Source organism: Schistocerca serialis, chromosome 3, assembly GCF_023864345.2.
Source record: "Schistocerca serialis cubense isolate TAMUIC-IGC-003099 chromosome 3, iqSchSeri2.2, whole genome shotgun sequence".
In the NCBI taxonomy this organism is placed as follows: domain Eukaryota; kingdom Metazoa; phylum Arthropoda; class Insecta; order Orthoptera; family Acrididae; genus Schistocerca; species Schistocerca serialis.
The window spans coordinates 338,097,693-338,116,005 of NC_064640.1; the positions used below are offsets into that span (position 1 = coordinate 338,097,693).

An 18,313-nucleotide genomic window follows, 5' to 3' on the forward strand; every position below is an offset into this window, starting at 1 on the left:
CTGGCCTTCAAAAGTGAAGAAGTTGTGGGTCAGGATGAAGGTGATGAGGAAAGAGGTTTTAGGTAGGGTGGCAGGTGATCGGCGTGAAAGGAAATGCTCCATCGCAGCAAGGCCCTGGACGTGCGGAATATTTGTGTATAAGGAAGTGGCATCAATGGTTACAAGGATGGTTTCCGGGGGTAACAGATTGGGTAAGGATTCTAGGCATTTGAGAAAGTGGTTGGTGTCTTTGATGAAGGATGGGATACTGCATGTAATGGGTTGAAGGTGTTGATCTACGTAGGCAGAGATACGTTCTGTGGGGGCTTGGTAACCAGTTACAATGGGGCGGCCGGGATGATTGGGTTTGTGGATTTTAGGAAGAAGGAAGAAGGTAGAAGGTAGGGGTGCGGGGTGTCCGTGGGGTCAGGAGGTTGATGGAGTCAGGTGAAAGGTTTTGCAGGGGGCCTAAGGTTCTGAGGATTCCTTGAAGCTCCGCCTGGACATCGGGAATGGGGTTACCTTGGCAAACTTTGTATGTGGTGTTGTCTGAAAGCTGACGCAGTCCCTCAGCCACATACTCCCGCCGATCAAGTACCACGGTCGTGGAACCCTTGTCCGCCGGAAGAATGACGATGGATCGGTCAGCCTTCAAATCACGGATAGCCTGGGCTTCAGCAGTTGTGATGTTGGGAGTAGGATTAAGGTTTTTTAAGAAGGACTGAGATGCAAGGCTGGAAGTCAGAAATTCCTGGAAGGTTTGGAGAGGGTGATTTTGAGGAAGAGGAGGTGGGCCCCGCTGCGACGGAGGACGGAACTGTTCCAGGCAGGGTTCAATTTGGATGGTGTCTTGGGGAGTTGCATCAGTAGGAGTAGGATTAGCATTAGGATCATTTTTCTTTGTGGCAAAGTGATATTTCCAGCAGAGAGTATGAGTGTAGGACAGTAATCTTTGACGAGGGCTGTTTGGTTGAATCGCATCCCGCAACTACCCTCCCGACCTGGTACAGAAGCAAATAACCAGAGCCACTTCCTCATCCCCTCAAACCCAGAATCCCCCACAGAAGAACCACAAAAGTGCCCCACTTGTGACAGGATACTTTCCGGGACTGGACCAGACTCTGAATGTGGCTCTCCAGCAGGGATACGACTTCCTCAAATCCTGCCCTGAAATGAGATCCATCCTTCATGAAATCCTCCCCACTCCACTAAGAGTGTCTTTCCGCCGTCCACCTAACCTTCGTAACCTGTTAGTCCATCCCTATGAAATCCCCAAACCACCTTCCCTACCCTCTGGCTCCTATCCTTGTTACCGCCTTCGGTGTAAAACCTGTCCCATGCACCCTCCTACCACCACCTACTCCAGTCCTGTAACCCGGAAGGTGTACACAATCAAAGGCAGAGCCACATGTGAAAGCACCCACGTGATTTACCAACTGACCTGCCTACACTGTGATGCATTCTATGTGGGAATGACCAGCAACAAACTGTCCATTCGCATGAATGGACACAGGCAGACAGTGTTTGTTGGTAATGAGGATCACCCTGTGGCTAAACATGCCTTGGTGCACGGCCAGCACATCTTGGCACAGTGTTACACCATCCGGGTTATCTGGATACTTCCCACCAACACCAACCTATCCGAACTCCGGAGATGGGAACTTGCTCTTCAATATATCCTCTCTTCCCGTTACCCACCAGGCCTCAATCTCCGCTAATTTCAAGTTGCCGCCACTCATACCTCACCTGTCATTCAACATCATCTTTGCCTCTGCACTTCCGCCTCGACTGACATCTCTGCCCAAACTCTTTGTCTTTAAATATGTCTGCTTGTGTCTGTATATGTGTGGATGGATATGTGTGTGTGTGCGAGTGTATACCCGTCCTTTTTTCCCCCTAAGGTAAGTCTTTCCGCTCCCGGGATTGGAATGACTCCTTACCCTCTCCCTTAAAACCCACTTCCTTTCGTCTTTCCCTCTCCTTCCCTCTTTCCTGATGAGGCAACAGTTTGTTGCGAAAGCTTGAATTTTGTGTGTATGTATGTGTTTGTTTGTGTTTCTATCGACCTGCCAGCGCTTTCGTATGGTAAGTCACATCATCTTTGTTTTTAGTTAAAGCTCACCGGCCACTTGACCTTCTTCTTCTGTGTGAATGCACAAACAGTGCCCGAACTCTTACGGGGATAAGCAACGCGCCGCGAGTAATGAGTATAATGGGCGGGGGCACTACGAATTAAGTGCGGAACAATACGTTGAGAATGTGGGTTTCGCAGGAGGTGTGCCAGAGGTAAATCCCTGCAGTCGCACTATCCTCTGTGTCCTCGGTGACTCAGATGGATAGAGCGTTTGCCATGTAAGCAGGAAATTCCGGATTCGAGTCCCAGTCGGGACACACATTTTCATCTGTCCCCGTTGACGTATGTCAACGCCTGTAAGCAGCTAAGGGTGTTTATTTCACTCTAATATCTCCTAATAGTTGAAGCATTGAGTCGTCATAAGGTATATAAACAAGACTTTTGGATTAATCCCTCTTCAGAATTGTAGAGCACACACACAAACTTTTGCAACTACATCACCCCAGGTGTGTGTGTGTGTGTGTGTGTGTGTGTGTGTGTGTTAGCTGGACTTGTGTTGTTCTTGGGTAGGTGTCAGCCCACAAATCCAAAGGTTCACACTTTTCTCAAAACCTTGTCATATGGGATTATTGTTTTTCCTTTTTCTTTTTCTCTCGTACTTATTCAGATCTGGCAATGGTTCTTGTATGTGAAAAATATAAAACTATACTCTGAATTGTTCTGAAATTAAAGTGTTAGCCACATTATGGTGGACTGTGAGAACTTGACAATATTTTGTCACACACCTCTAAGAACATTGTTTTTACCTTATAATTAACTCTGTGGAAGAGTTTATCCACCCCACAGTTCCTAAATAGGTGCCTTATCTTGTCATCTAATAATCGTATTTTCCATTTTTGTCACCTGAAAAAACACCCACCACTTCCAGTAGGATGGTGCCCAGTTATGCATTGTGGAGTTTCAGTGCGATTTTCAGGTCGATGACCACTTTAATTTGTTTGTTATATCAAAGTGTGCTGTTTAGATGATAATTTTTTTGAAATGGAAGTTGATTAATTTTTAAAAGAATTTTTATTTATTCATAGATGTGAAAACAATTTAGTATACAGGGTGGCCCAGGAGGAATGGGGTATGAAAGGAGTGATCATTCAAAGTAAAAAAAAGTCTAGTAAACATGAGCTTTAAAATGAATACCTTAAGATCTACCAGGTGTGTGAGAAAAGTAATGAGATCATTTTTTTATGTACTGAAGTTTTTAGTTACCAGTATTTATTTATTTTTTTCAAACAACAACATTGTCTTCTTCAAAGTAGTTCCCTTCAGCAGCTATACTCCAGTGGAGTTGGTGTTCCCAGCTTGCTGCTTCTTGCAGAGATGCATTAGGGGCTTACCATCACATAAAATTGGAGCCTAATGATTAATGATCTCCAGTGTCCTGATAATTAATTATCTACATTTAAGCAGTATAAAAAGTGTACAAGAAACCACTGAATACTGGCAATAGGTTATTTCATCACAATAGATAGGTGAATCACAAAATGAGGTAGAAAAGCTGTATAAATATCTGAGAAGATAATTTACCTGTCTGAACACAATATAACCCCAGGGACAGATAAAGTAAGTATAAGTGTGAATGATAACATTTTACCACACTGGCTGTTATTATGAAGTAAAATTATCATTTATTTTGTTTCCATTACTGTCGAGTGATTTCCAAATGTACACGTAAGTACAACCAATCATAATGGCCAACTCGGGTCAGTTCAAGAACTCGCCAATTGACACATGTTGTAATATAATCATGAAAGGTGGGTCACATTATCAGGCAAGACATCACAATAAATGTGTCTGGTCTTATTTTTACACCCCACTTTTCACATGCAAATTGATGAATGATAAAATATATAGTGTGTAAATACTTTAGGAATAAATGAGACCACTCACCGAAAATCAGAAGTGTTGAGTTGTTGATAGGCACACACAAAAGAAAGGAAAATTGCTAGCTTTCAGAGTTGACTTACAGTGCCAATATTATTTGGTAGTAAGTGGACTGGTTATGGTGGGGGTTATATCTGGTGGGTTGGACAGAGGGAGGAAGAGGCAGGAAGCAGGGAGGAGGATTGGGGGTGGGTGGTTAACAGCTTGGAAGGAGGTGGGTGGTTTGCTGGCTAGGAATGTGGTTGGGAATGGTGGCACATATATGGGCTGGCATGATTGTAGCAGCCAATGGGAAGCGGCACGCATTAAAGGTGACGTGGGGACATGAATTGGGAGGGGGTGACAGGATGGAGGAAGGGGAACTGTTGGGTGGAGGGTGTGGAGACAGTAGGTTCCCCGAGTTTGAAGCCAGGATGATTACAGGAGTGGAGGATGCATTGTAAGGACAATTCCAGTCTGCATAATTCAGAGAAACTGGTGGTGAAGGGAAGGATCAAAATGGCTCAGATTGTGAAGCAGCTATTGAAATTAAGCATGTTGTGCCACAGAGTGCTCAACTGTGTTCTTGCCAACAGTTTGGCAGTGGCCATTCTTCCTGATGGACAGGTCTTTGGTAGTCATACCAACATAAAATGCTGTGCAGTGTTTGTAGCAGAGTTAGTACATGACAGCTGCTTTCACAGGTGGCGCGGCCTTTGCAGCATATTTCTCTCAACAAGATAACGCTTGTCCACACACTGCTGCTGTAACCCAACATGCTGTACAGTGTGCCGACATGTTGCCTTGGCCTGCGCCATTGCCAGAACTGTCTCCAATTGAGCATGTATGAGACACCTTCAGATGGCATCATCAGTGTCATCCACAACCAGTATTAATCATCCCTGTAGTGTTGAACCATGTGCAAAAGCCATGGAACACCATCCCCAAACTTACATCCAGCACCTGTATGACAATACATGCATGTTTGCAAGCTTGCATTCAATGTTCTGGCAGTTACACCAGTTATTAATGTACCAGAACTTCACATTTGCAATGGCTTTTCTTGTGCCTACATTAAACTGTGAACTTACAATGATAATTGCTTAAATATGTTACCTAGACAGATGTATTTCAAAAATTTCATTATTCTATATTAATTATTTCTTTATATTGCGATTTGTTTTCATCAGTTTAGTTGGTAAGGTGTACAATGAATGAATAGGCAGATTTGGAGTCTGAAGGGCATTGGGAGAGATAGTGTTCAATACTAACAAGGCCATAGGCATGAGGGATGTTGCCGTTTAGAGAGGTTGCATTAACAGCAACAAGTAGGGATCCATGCGGTAAAGGGGTGGGGATGGTGGAAAATTGGTGAAGGAAGTGATTCGTATCTTTGAGGTTTCAGGATACTGGTTGGAGGTGATGGTCAATAAGGGATTTAATAGGAAATTCTTTCAGTGAGAGCACAATAGCTAGCTAAAATGGGACGTTGGGGATTGTTGGGTTTGTAGATTTTGGGGATCATGTAGAAGGTGGATTTGCAGGGTGTTGCTGGGATGAGGAGAGGTGTGGACAGAGGTGAGAGGTTCTGAGAAGGACCTATGGGTTTTAGTATGGATCGGAAGTTATGTTGGACTTCCGGGATGCGATCATTCTGGCCAAGCTTGTACATGGAAGATTCATATAGTTGGCAGAGGCCTTCTGTCAGGTAGTCGCTATGTCTCATCACAACAGTGTAGACCCTTTGTCTACAGGGAGGATGATTAGGTCTGGATCTGTTTTCAGGTTGTGTATGGCTGTCTTTCATTCTGCCAAAAGGTTAGTGTTTATAGGAAGAAACCCATGGAAGAATGGTGACACCAAGTTAAAGGTAAGGAATTCCTCGAAACTGACTAGGGGTGGTTTGCTGGATGGGTGGGAGGTTTACAGTTAAATAGTGGTATGAACTGGGAGATGCAAGGTTCAGTGTTGGGATTATGTTGACTTTGGTCAGAGGAGTTGGTGGCAAAGAAGTGTTTCCACTGTAGGGTTTGGGAGAAGGAAAGTAGGTCTTTGACAAGTCAAGCATGGTTGAATTTTGGCGTGAGGCTGAAGGTTAGGCCTTTGGATAGAACTGAAACTTCTCTGAGACTGAAGTTTTTGGTGGAGATGATAGCAACCTTATTTTTGGTTAGCTTGGGTTGTGGGTTTTGTGAGGTGTTGGGAGTGACTTTTGTATGATGTGGTATATTGAAGAGGTCACCCAGCCTACACAACATCCTAGTCCATTCCTATGCTACCCCCTCTCCCAACTCCTGACTGCAAGTCCTGCCCAATCCACCCACCCGCCACCTCCTACTCCTTCCTCTGGAATGCTGTTTCATAAATGGCAGCACAAGAAGTTGAATCACCAGACAGGCATACAAATTTGCAATCAGGGTGCATCAGATAACCGCAAGAGTGCTCGTGCTGTCGTACAAAATTCACTCCAGACCATAACTCGTACTGCAGACAGGTTGGTTGCAGGTGCTCACATGGCCGCCTCCTAACCAACAGATGGACATCACTGACACCAAGGTAGAACTGGCTGTCATCATAAAATAGAACAATTTCCACTCTGCCCTCCAATGAGCTCTTGCTCAGTGCCACTGAAGTCACAAACGTTGGTGGTCTGGGTCAGTGGAATGCATGCTACAGGACATCAGGTTCAGAGCTGTCCTTGAAGTAACCGATTTTTAATACTTTGTTGTGTCACTGTAGTGCTAACTGCTGCTCGAATTGCTGCTGCAGACACAGTATAATCTGCTACAGCCATACCTTCAACATGACAATCTTCCCTCTTGATAGTGCCTCGTGGCCATCTGGAGCCCAGCGTTCTTGTGAACATACCTTTCCGTGATGACCACTGCCAGCAGTCGTGTACAGAGGCTACATTCCTGTCAAGTCTTTTTGCAATATCACTAAAGGAACATCCAGCTTCTCCTAGCCTTATTACATGACCTCATTCAAACTTTGTGAGCTGCTGATAATGACACCTTCATTGCCTTAAAGACGTGCAACCAACTTCGACTCACTATGTCCTGTCCCCAAGGTAACTAACGCTCATGACCATTACAGTGTGTATTTAAAGCAAGCTTGATTTGCATCCTCATAGTGGCACTACTCTTACGTTACTGGTACGAAATCTGAATAGACGTGATCTTTCTTTCAGATGTAGAAACATGCCTACCAACCTTCGTTTGTTTCGCACATCTTCTTGTTGGCGGTGGGATTTTTTTCTTTTTGTCAGTGTGTATTCTGACCCAGAACTACTTTTCCTTTGAAGGGAAGGTTTACAAACAAATCTGCATCACAGCCATGGACACACACATGGGACCATTCTATGCCAACCTGTTTAAGGGCCATCTATAGGAAACCTTCCTAGCCTCCCAAAACTCCCAACCCCTAGTCTGGTTCAAATTCATTGATGATATCTCCATGATCTGGACTCAGGGTCAAAACACCCCATCCACATTCCTTCACACCCTCAACACCTTTTATTCCATCTGCTTCGTCTGGTCCCCCTCCTACCCAACACGCCAACTTTCTGGATGTTGATCTCCATCTTTCTGATGGCACCATCCACAACTCTGTCCACACTAAATCCACTAAACATCAACAATACCTGCATTTCAACAGCTGCCATCCCTCCCACCCCAAAAATTCCTCCCATACAGCCTAGCAACCCATGGACAGTCACCCCCAGTCCCTCTCCCTGCCTCCCAACTCCCTCTACCTCTAGCTGTACCTACCCGAAACTACACCTACGACAGCTGTCCACCAGCTGCAAAATAGCATTGGCACTGTTAGTATAGTTGGCACCATGTAGGGGGTTAGGTGTGTGTGTGTGTGTGTGTGTGTGTGTGTGTGTGTAATTAATTTACTCTGCTCGTCAAAGGATAACTCTGAAAGTAGCAAGTTTCTTTCTTCTATGTGTGCGTATTGACAATTCAATGCTTCTGCTTTTTGGTGAGTGATCTCCTTCAGTGCTAAAGTATTTACATTCTACAAGAACTTCCCTATACCAAAATATAGTGTGTACTCTCCCAATACAAATGTAAATAGAAGACAGTGGGGGGAGAGGAGGGGGGGGGGGGGGGGGAGAGAGAGAGAGAGAGAGAGAGAGAGAGAGAGAGAGAGAGAGAGAGAGAGAGAGAGTGCGTGCGTGCATGTGTGTGTGTTTAAGAGCATATTGTAACTGTTAACTATGGTTAACATTTTCATGGTATTCCTATTTTGTAGGTATTATTTCCCAACCTACGAAAATGACAATTTCCTCTGCAATCTCGATGCTGATGAAGGTATTACTAAGAAAATGTAAGTACAGACTGTAAGGATGTCAGAATATAATATATTTATGTAGTATAATTTATCTCTGTGTTATTTCACCTTTCCGTTTAGCTTCTATTGCCAGTTTTATTATGTATTTTATGTTATGGCCTTCATTGGACCACTCTGGTCAGTCGTACAAAGCATTATGAGAGGAGTTGTTGTTATTCAACAATACAGTTCTGTTCAATAATAATTCAATAATGCAATGGTTATACAAAGGATTATTTATTATTATATAATGAATTTTTGCTCTTCTTCATTATTTTGGATATTTTTTTTCCTTCTGTTGTTCGAGATTACCCCTGTCTGTCTTGTTTTTTAGGTCATCTACTGTAATTTGGAGTTGTTCCCTTATATCTTCCTTATTTCTGTAATCCATTTAACATTACTCATACTATTCCACAATTATCCCATTATTCTCTTACTAATCCTGTTTTATGATGTTCTGACAAGATGTCCAAAGAATGATATGTATTTCTTCCTGATCATGCTCATTACTGGTTCTATTTCCTTTTATAGTATTTCATTTGAAACTATGCTTCAAGCCCATTTACTTGATATTTTTTTATTTGTGTATATCATAATTATTCTTCTTTCTGTTTTAAGTATTCTGTCAGTTTCAGCTGTATTAGTTGTTTTGAAGTCGGTTACAATTGCATGTGCTATATGTGATTGTATAATTGTTTTATAAAGTTTTAATGTTACAGCTGTCAATTGGCTTTTTTGTTGTTTGTGACTTTTGTTCTATTTTGCCATGTTGGCTTTCAGTTAGGTTGTATCTTACAATTTCAGTCAGATATTTAAATTTATCAACAAGTCTGATTTCCTGTATTTCTGTTTCAATTTTGTTTGCTAGTGATGGATGAGTTACCATAATATTTGTTTCTTCAAATGATATTCTAAGGCCAAGTTTTTGTGCTATTTCTTGTAGGGATTTAACTGAATTGTTGAACATTATTGGCTAGGAGAGCAAGATCAGCAGCAAATCCCAAACAGTTTAAATTTATATCATTTTTGTAGCTTCCAGTTAGTACGTTCTTTGGGTTATCCTTGCACCATTCTCTCATCATATATTCCAATACACAGTTGAATAGTGATGGTGATAAGCTGTCACTCTGATTCAAGTCTATTTTTATGAGGAATGGTTCATAAATTTCTCATCTGAACTAGACTTTTGATTTGGTGTTGGTTAGAGTAAGTTCTATTAGTTTTGAATGAAGTCCCAGATTCCTTAGAATTTTTAATACTGAAGGTCTGTGGAGACAAACATATGTCTTCTTATTGTCGATATATGATCTGTAAGTACTTTAGAATGTACCTTCAGGGCATTCAAACACCTCTTTGTACTCATTGTTGTATTTCTCTTAAAATGCTGTGTGTCTTAATGTGGTATACTTCTCATTATTCATTTGAATGCATAAAAATATCTGTATAAATACTGCCATACTCCGATTACTGTCATACCAAGAACCTACGAGGATGGGCTGAAAAGTAATTCTTCCGAATTGTTAATGTGAAACCTCTTAAAGCTTTTTAAATAAAACCAACATTATTAACATTCTACATCTTTATTCTTCATGCCTATATATTTGCAGCCCTATGGCGCTAGAGGGTTCTGAATTGTAGCTTGTAACGTGCACGTTTGTAACATATTACTATGTCTGTGCATGAGTAACAGTGTACCATAATGGAGTTTTGAATTTGAAGAGTTTTTCCACGTATAGCGCACCCTCTCCTTTAGCATGACAATGCCAGACCACACACAAGCACTGCGACATTTGCAACAATCTGACGCCGTGGGTTCGCTGCCATCGTCATTCTCCATACAGTCCTGACTTGGCTCCACCTGATTTTCAGATGTTTCCAGAACTTCAAGAACACCATCAAGGACTTAACTTTGATACTAGTGAATTGATGCATGCAGAGGTGGTGATGTGGATTTGTCAAAAAATTCGTACAGTCTACAGTAACGTCATTGACAAACTGGTCTCCCATAGGGAGAAATGTGTTCATCGCCTGGAGGACTATGTTGAGAAACAAATGTGTAGACATGAAGAATAAAGATGTAGGCTGTTATTAGCATTTGTTTTATTTAAAGTTTTATTACTAAGCTAAAATATTTTCAACTTTCTCTGAGTGGGTACATTTTGCACCCGCTGTGTCTTTTTTTAGAGTTTCAGACGTATTTTATATTGTAAATTATATTCTAAACTTTATTATGAGCACAAAATACATTCTGTCATAGTTTTGGATGTTAGTTACCAAGTAAAAATACATTAAGTTACATTTATATTCGGATTTGTTCCAAGTAAAGTATTTTAAAATCAGAATTTGATTTGAATGTTACGAGGTGCATTCAAGTTCTAAGGCTTCCGATTTTTTTTCTCCAGACTGGAAGGAGATAGAAACATGCGCATTGTTTTAAAATGAGGCCGCGTTCATTGTCAATATGTCCCAGAGATGGCAGCATCGTATGGCAGATGGAATTTTACCACCAGCGGCGAGAATGAGAACTGTTTTAAATACTTAAAATGGCGACGTTTTCCTTACTTGAACAGCGTGCAATCATTCGTTTTCTGAATTTGCGTGGTGTGAAACCAATTGAAATTCATCGACAGTTGAAGGAGACGTGGTGATGGAGTTATGGATGCATCGAAAGTGCGTTCGTGGGTGCGACAGTTTAATGAAGGCAGAACATCGTGTGACAACAAACCGAAACAACCTCGGGCTCGCACAAGCCGGTCTGACGACATGATCGAGAAAGTGGAGGGAATTGTTTTGGGGGATCGCCGAGTGACTGTTGAACAAATTGCCTCCAGAGTTGGCATTTCTGTGGGTTCTGTGCACACAATCCTGCATGACGACCTGAAAATGCGAAAAGTGTCATCCAGGTGGGTGCCACGAATGCTGACGGACGACCACATGGCTGCCCGTGCGGCATGTTGCCAAGCAATGTTGACGCGCAATGACAGCATGAATGGGACTTTCTTTTCGTCGGTTGTTACAATGGATGAGACGTGGATGCCATTTTTCAATCCAGAAACAAAGCGCCAGTCAGCTCAATGGAAGCACAGATTCACCGCCACCAAAAAAATTTCGGGTAACCGCCAGTGCTGAAAAAATGATGGTGACCATGTTCTGGGACAGCGAGGGCGTAATCCTTACCCATTGCGTTCCAAAGGGCACTACGGTAACAGGTGCATCCTACGAAAATGTTTTGAAGAACAAATTCCTTCCTGCACTGCAACAAAAACGTCCGGGAAGGGCTGCGCTTGTGCTGTTTCACCAACGCAACGCACCCGCACATCGAGCTAACGTTACGCAACAGTTTCTTCGTGATAACAACTTTGAAGTGATTCCTCATGCTCCCTACTCACCTGACATGGCTCCTAGTGACTTTTGGCTTTTTCCAACAATGAAAGACACTCTCCATGGCCGCACATTCACCAGCCGTGCTGTTTGCTGGTATTTCCTCAGCGATTTTCCGGTGGTCAAAACAGACTCCTAAAGAAGCCTTCGCTGCTGCCATGGAATCATGGCATCAGTGTTGTGAAAAATGTGTACGTCTGCAGGGCGATTACGTCGAGAAGTAACGCCAGTTTCATCGATTTCAGGTGAGTAGTTAATTAGAAAAAAAATCGGAGGCCTTAGAACTTGAATGCACCTCGTACAGTGTGATGTTAGTCTATTTGTTTTTGCTGCCCAAGAAAAAATTTAATTGAAAATGGCAACAATCAGTTAGAACAGCTTTTGCCAACAACATGAGTTACCTTATCAGCGTGATCATTGGAAATCCATTCATTACATTTGTCACATTTCCAGTCTGTCTTCCTGTCTTTTCTTGATTTACATAGAAAGCATTTTCAGCATCGTCTTCATTCGATTTTTTCTGCTGTTCGGACTTGTTGAGTTTTTGTACATACCTCCTTCAAATTCATCGCTCTGACGATGCGTGCTCAATTTCTTTCCATTTTATGCTCTTTGTTCATGAGTTTTCACCATTTCTTCTCCCAAGACAAGCAGTAAGAGACACTAGAGATATATCTTCTTTTTCTGCCACATTAGGTTTTTTGTCATCCAAAGCACGAAACCATTCACACAGACATCATCAATCAAATTTAAGAAGTGTTTTATAGGGTGTTGTGTTGTTTATCTTGAGCATGTATATTCTGTGACTAACTTGCCCAGCACATCACCACCACTTTTGGCAGCATTGTAATGCATGATGATTTCTGGCTTGAAGTCACTTACTTTGTTAGTGCATGATTTCATCACGATGTTGGGATGAGAGAAGTATTACTGCTCTATTCTTTGCTAGCACATAAGACACCAACATGGAATCTCTGGCTTATTATGTCGCATTGTGCCGACCAGTGTCATATTCTCTGTTAGAAGGATCTGTGCTAGCTCACAGCTAGTAAAAGAACTATCAGTAGCGATCCCTTGCTTGTGCCATACAAATTACTGACCAGAGCTGTGACTACATGGAAACACTGTTCCTTTTCTCTTTCCCCATTATTTCTTCCAGTATATACCTGCATATGGTGTGCATATAAAGTTTGGGTGTCTGGTGCAACCCAGACTTTCGTTCCATATTTTCCTGATTTTGTTTTCATCAACACAAGAAATTAGCATCTTCCCCAAAATGCAACCAACTGTTTGTCTACAGTAACATAATGATTGGATGCATAAGCCATGTGAAATCTGCTGATTACACCATCAAAATTTTTTCTAATTTGGCATAATTTGTCTGACGTTCTACATGCATGTCTTATGGTTTTATCATCAAGACAAAGGGCACACAAAATTTGAACAAATTTGTCTCTTCCCATTGTTGCAGTAAATTCTGTCCTTGAAAATATAGGGTTTTTGATCCATAAATTTACTACCGATTCTTCCTTCTTTCTCAGAACACCTGCAAGAATACGCAATCCAATAAATGCTAGCAATTCTTTTGAAGCAATATCATTCCATGGATTTGAGACTTTAGGAGTTCCCTCAGAATTAGTGTGCAGGAAAATTTCTTTCAGTATTTCATGAGTAGAAGTGTTCCATGGTGCAACATAATTTTGAAGTATTTTCAGTTTAAGCTGTCAACCGGGACTTGCCTGCAACAGTGTTATGCTGTCTGCGATGAAATTGAGGAGTAGGTAGCTTTTTGCATAATTCACCATTTTTCTGATGTAATTTTCACCCATTTCGTTGTCACCAGATTCATCATCGATGTCAGAATTGTCTCCATTTTCAGATACACCACCACCAAAAATAATGTTGTCACTATAGTCATCTGAATTTGCATCCAGTACATCTTGTAACTTTTTTTTTCTATTGCTTTCACATTTTATTTAAAAGGAAACCATTTACAATTTGTGTGGAGCTGTTATTGTGTTGCTTGTCAACAATCAACTGAATGTAACAGTTATTTTTAAATGATCAGGTTTACGAACAGTGTAACTAGAACAAGTAAAACTTTGAATAAAAATTAACTTCAACAAACACCAAGTGGGTACAGATTGGTCTCCTGTAAATTTTTACTACATATATCCTGGAGATAGGCAAAATAATGTGAACAGTGAGATAGATAAGGCATGTTTCACACTGGACTGTGCATGTTTAGTATGGATTAGGCATCAGTGCAGTTTGTTTTCAAGTAGTGCACACTTCGTATATGCATTCAGAGGCTGAAGTCGACATGATACGAAAGATCTAACAGAGTTCCAAAGAGGGCAGATTGTGGGCGCCCGATTAGCTGGAGCATCAGTAACCAAGACAGCCAACTTACGGAATGTTTCAAGAACAACTGTTTCAATGGTCATGACAACCTACGCAAAACATGGAAAGACATAATCATGTAAATGTAACAGTGGGCGCAAATGACAGCGATCGTCATAAGCTAATATGAATTGTTTAAAAACAACACAAAACTACGGTGGTTAAAGTGACTGCAGAGATCAATAGCCATCTTCGAGACCTCGTATCTATCGACACTGTCTGCCAAGAAATCCATAAAGTGAATATTCATGGATGAGCTGCTATACCGAAACCATTAGTGATGACAACCACCAATGCAAAGAAGCATAAAACATGGTGTTAGGGAGCATAAATCCTGGACAGATGATCAGTGGAAACACATTGTATGGTTTGATGAGTCAACATTTTTGTTATTTCCTACGTCGGGTTTAAATCTGGAGAGCGCCAAAAGAAGCCCACAATCCTGACTGCTTGATTCCAGTGGTTAAGCATGGAGGTGGAAGTGTGATGGTGTGGGCAGCCATGTCATGGTATTCTGCTGGTCCCATCATTCCTCTCAAAGGCCATGTTACAGCTAATGATTATGAGAACATTTTAGGTGATCAGGTGCATCCCATGATTCTAATGTTGTTCCCCAACAATGATGCCATATTTCAGGACAATAATGCAACCTTTCACATAGCCAGGACAGTACAATCTGGTATGAGGAGCATGCAACTGAACTGCAGTATCTTCCCTGGCCAGCACAGTCCCCAGACTTTAACATTATCGAACCCTTTTGGGCAGTATTGGAGTGCAGACTCGAGCAGATTACTGCCTCCCTCGTCACCATGGGAGTTTGAAGAGGTTCTGATCAAAGAGTGGCATAACATTCCACTGGAGACTATACAATCATTACATGCCAGTAATCCAAGAAGAATCACAGCTGTATTATGGGCAAATGGGTGTCCAACACTTTATTAATGAACCATTCCCAAGTAAGTACAGGCGTTCACATTATTTTGCCTATCCCCTGTATATGTAAATATAAGTTTTATCATATGTATGTAATAACACCACCTTAAATCACATATACACCAACTGATTAAAAGTTTCTTCCAGAGAAATGAATAATAATTAATAAAATACATGACCTGGGAACAATATGTCCCCACTTGATAAATCAAAGTTTAAAAAGTTACAAGAGTTTTTAAATAAAAAATTTACAGGCTGCATAACTTTTCAGCACATCCTCGTATTACTGATCTCTGCCACAGGTAATTCCAGACGGAGTTATATCTGTTGGTACTCTTCTAAGTTTAGTTTCCCATTTTACATTTCAGTATGTAATTTTCATTGTATCTGTTCTTGTAGAATGTGACTGGCAGGCACTGTTGCTATGGAGTAAATTTCTTCTTTCTGATTTGGAAATAGAAACATGCTATCACCTTTTTAATTTGATGTGACATTAAAGCTTATTACACTTTTTTCTATGAAATATACTGCAGATGCTCAAATAACACTGTATATCTGAAGTGTTTGTGGCACATAATGTGTATCATTTTCCTTAAGGATTAAATAGCTGTATGTTCTTGAAGTAAAGGATAATCACATTTCCCTCTGTATAATCCAGTATGATCTCCTTTGTGAAATTACTTTGTCCTTGTTCTAATGTTTTATATCATTATTGGAGACCTTGAAAAGCAGCAACTATTTTCTGCAAAATTCGTATCTGTGTTTGGTGAAATTTGCATTTAATTTTTGTTTGTTTGTAAATGATTAGAGGTACAAATTTAAAAGGTTGTCAAGCAACATGCATGAAGACGAAGACTTAGTGCTTTGAAAGAGACCTTTAAAAATAGTGGTGGTAGGGTAGTTTTTGACTGGAATTTTTGCTTTTGAAAAACCTTCAACGTTTATTTTTCAAAATCGTCTTTGCTTATGTTGTTCTGGCTCTATTTAAGCGTTTAACAAATGATTATTCCAGTCAATAAAATGCCCCTGCTTCTCAACAGAAACAGGTGCTATTTGACATTTTCCTTTTCCCCACCCAACTCTATTATTATATAATCTACAGAATATTTATTTTAACATTTTGTGGGCATTCATAGCCATGCAACTCTTACATTAAAATGCTACAGATTGAACTAACAAGGTACTAAGTGTAAAAGTAGAACTGAAAGTGACTATTCGCATCTTTGGGGAAGAATTTCAGCATGTTTGAAATATGTTGACAGGTTTTGTTTTCCTGCCGCTATAGTGCAGGGTGCAGACAATATAAAAAATATGAACAAACTATAATTTAGACAATCAGAGGGGTGTGGAGCTGTGTGGCAAAAGAAGCCCATCCTCCCTCTCACAGGACAGCTAGCCTCCACCCATGTCCCCCTGCGGGTTCGGGGGTAAGAATAGGCCCGCGGTATTCCTGCCTGTCGTAAGAGGCGACTAAAAGGAGTCTCAAACGTTTCGGCCTTCTGTGATGGTCCCCTCTTGGGTTTGACCTCCTTTTTTTTTTTCCAAATTTCCGTTGTTAGTGCGTGCCATTTGTGGAAGGACGCCTTACGTGGTGTTTTTCTATTGGTCCATCATGCACCACCATCTTGCATGTTCCTTATTGTTGTGTGGCGGGATTTACACCCAACGTCTTCTGGGTTGCCTCCTTCTCGTCTTGTGCGCAATCCCCTTCTTAGCGCCCACAACAACTGTGGACCCTTTCAACACCTAAAATCCAGCATGGTAGCCAGTCCGTTGTGGTGGGGTCGTCATGTACCCTCTTGGTGGTAGCCCCCTGACCACGCAGGGATCGCACTGCAGATGCCAGAGCTGTTTCCTCCCCATGCATGCCAAGGAGTATGTGCCCATCTTGTCTGGGGCACGGGGACTCTGGGCAACGGGATATCGGCCAGGTACCCGTTGCTTTGGCTGGGTGGCGCCCTTGGGGAGAGCCCTCGTTCGGAGGAGGTGGCATCTGGGCAGATGTGGCGCAATGAAGCGCAATAAATCACACCAAGCTGGTGGTCGCACGGCCACCAGCGTCTCTAAGCGAGGCAGAGTAGACTTTGATGCTGCGCAATATGACCCTCAGTCGTTCCCCTCGTTGGCTGCGCCATGGGAGGGACGTAGATCTAGTGCCAAGCGGGAGCCTTATGTACCACAATACCTTGTCTGCAGCAGGACTGATGGTGACTCCTTTCTTACGACGAAGCCTCTGTTTTTTGTGGAACACCTGGAGGATAAGTTTGGGGAAGTGGCGGGGTTGTCTAAAATGAGGAATGGGTCCATCCTCCTCAAGACGTCTTCCCCAGCCCAGTCACGAGCGTTGCTCTTGTGTGATAAGCTGGGTGACGTCCCTGTTACCGTCACTCCCCACAGTATCTTAAATATGGTCCAGGGGATTATTTACCATCGTGACCTCTTGTTACAATCCGATGACGAGCTGAGAGCCGACTTAGAACAACGTGGAGTGCATTTTGTCCGTCGTGTACATCGAGGACCCACGACTAACGGGGTGGCCACCGGTGCCTTTATCTTGGCCTTCGAGGGTGATGTCTTGCCCGAGAAGGTCAAGGTAATGGTTTACCGTTGTGACGTCACGCCCTATGTCCCTCCCCCGATGCGGTGCTTCCAGTGCTGGAAGTTTGGGCACATGTCCTCCCGTTGCCCATCCAGCGCCACATGTCGAGATTGCGGACGCCCCTCTCATCCCGATTCTCCATCTGCGCCTCCGCCTGTATGTGTCAACTGTGGGGAGCACCACTCTCCATGCTTGCCGGATTGCCCCGTTCTTCATAAGGAGCGGAAGATAATGGAATTTAAGACCCTGGACCGGCTTACTTATCGAGAGGCAAAACTGAAATTTGAAAGATTGTATCCTTCTTCCCTTCGAACATCTTATGCTGCAGCCACGTAATCGTCGCCCTCGCGAGCGACGGTTGTCACCTCCTCTGTGCCGCCTTCAGTGGGCCCTCGGGGCCGTGCCTCTCTGTCTGGCTCCCTCTTGTCTGGGGGCACGCCTTCCTCTGTTGCCCCCTTAGCCGCTGGGGGCAAACCCTCTTCTGTCGCTCCCCCCACGCTTACTTCGGGAGTGACATCTGCTCAAAAACCGGGGGGCTCGATCCCTCCCCCTCCTTCTCCACCGGCGTTGCCTCTGCCGGTTCCTCTCTCGCGGAAGGGGTCCCTCGGGGCTCTCCCTTCTTCCGTTTCTTCTCCTACCCAGCCGGATGTCAGCCAGTGGCTGAAGGTTCCGCCACCTTCTGGTCGTAC

The 18,313-nt window shown here is 42.6% G+C and overlaps 1 protein-coding gene across 1 annotated transcript in view; it reads left to right on the forward strand.

Moving 5' to 3' along the window:
• Positions 1-18,313, forward strand: part of LOC126470143 (zinc finger protein 277) — a 146,489-nt gene that overhangs the window by 118,524 nt on the left and 9,652 nt on the right. The window contains exon 8 of the mRNA XM_050097757.1: positions 8,231-8,305. Within this exon, the coding sequence (XP_049953714.1) occupies positions 8,231-8,305 (75 nt within the window). The remainder of the gene's footprint in view (positions 1-8,230; positions 8,306-18,313) is intronic.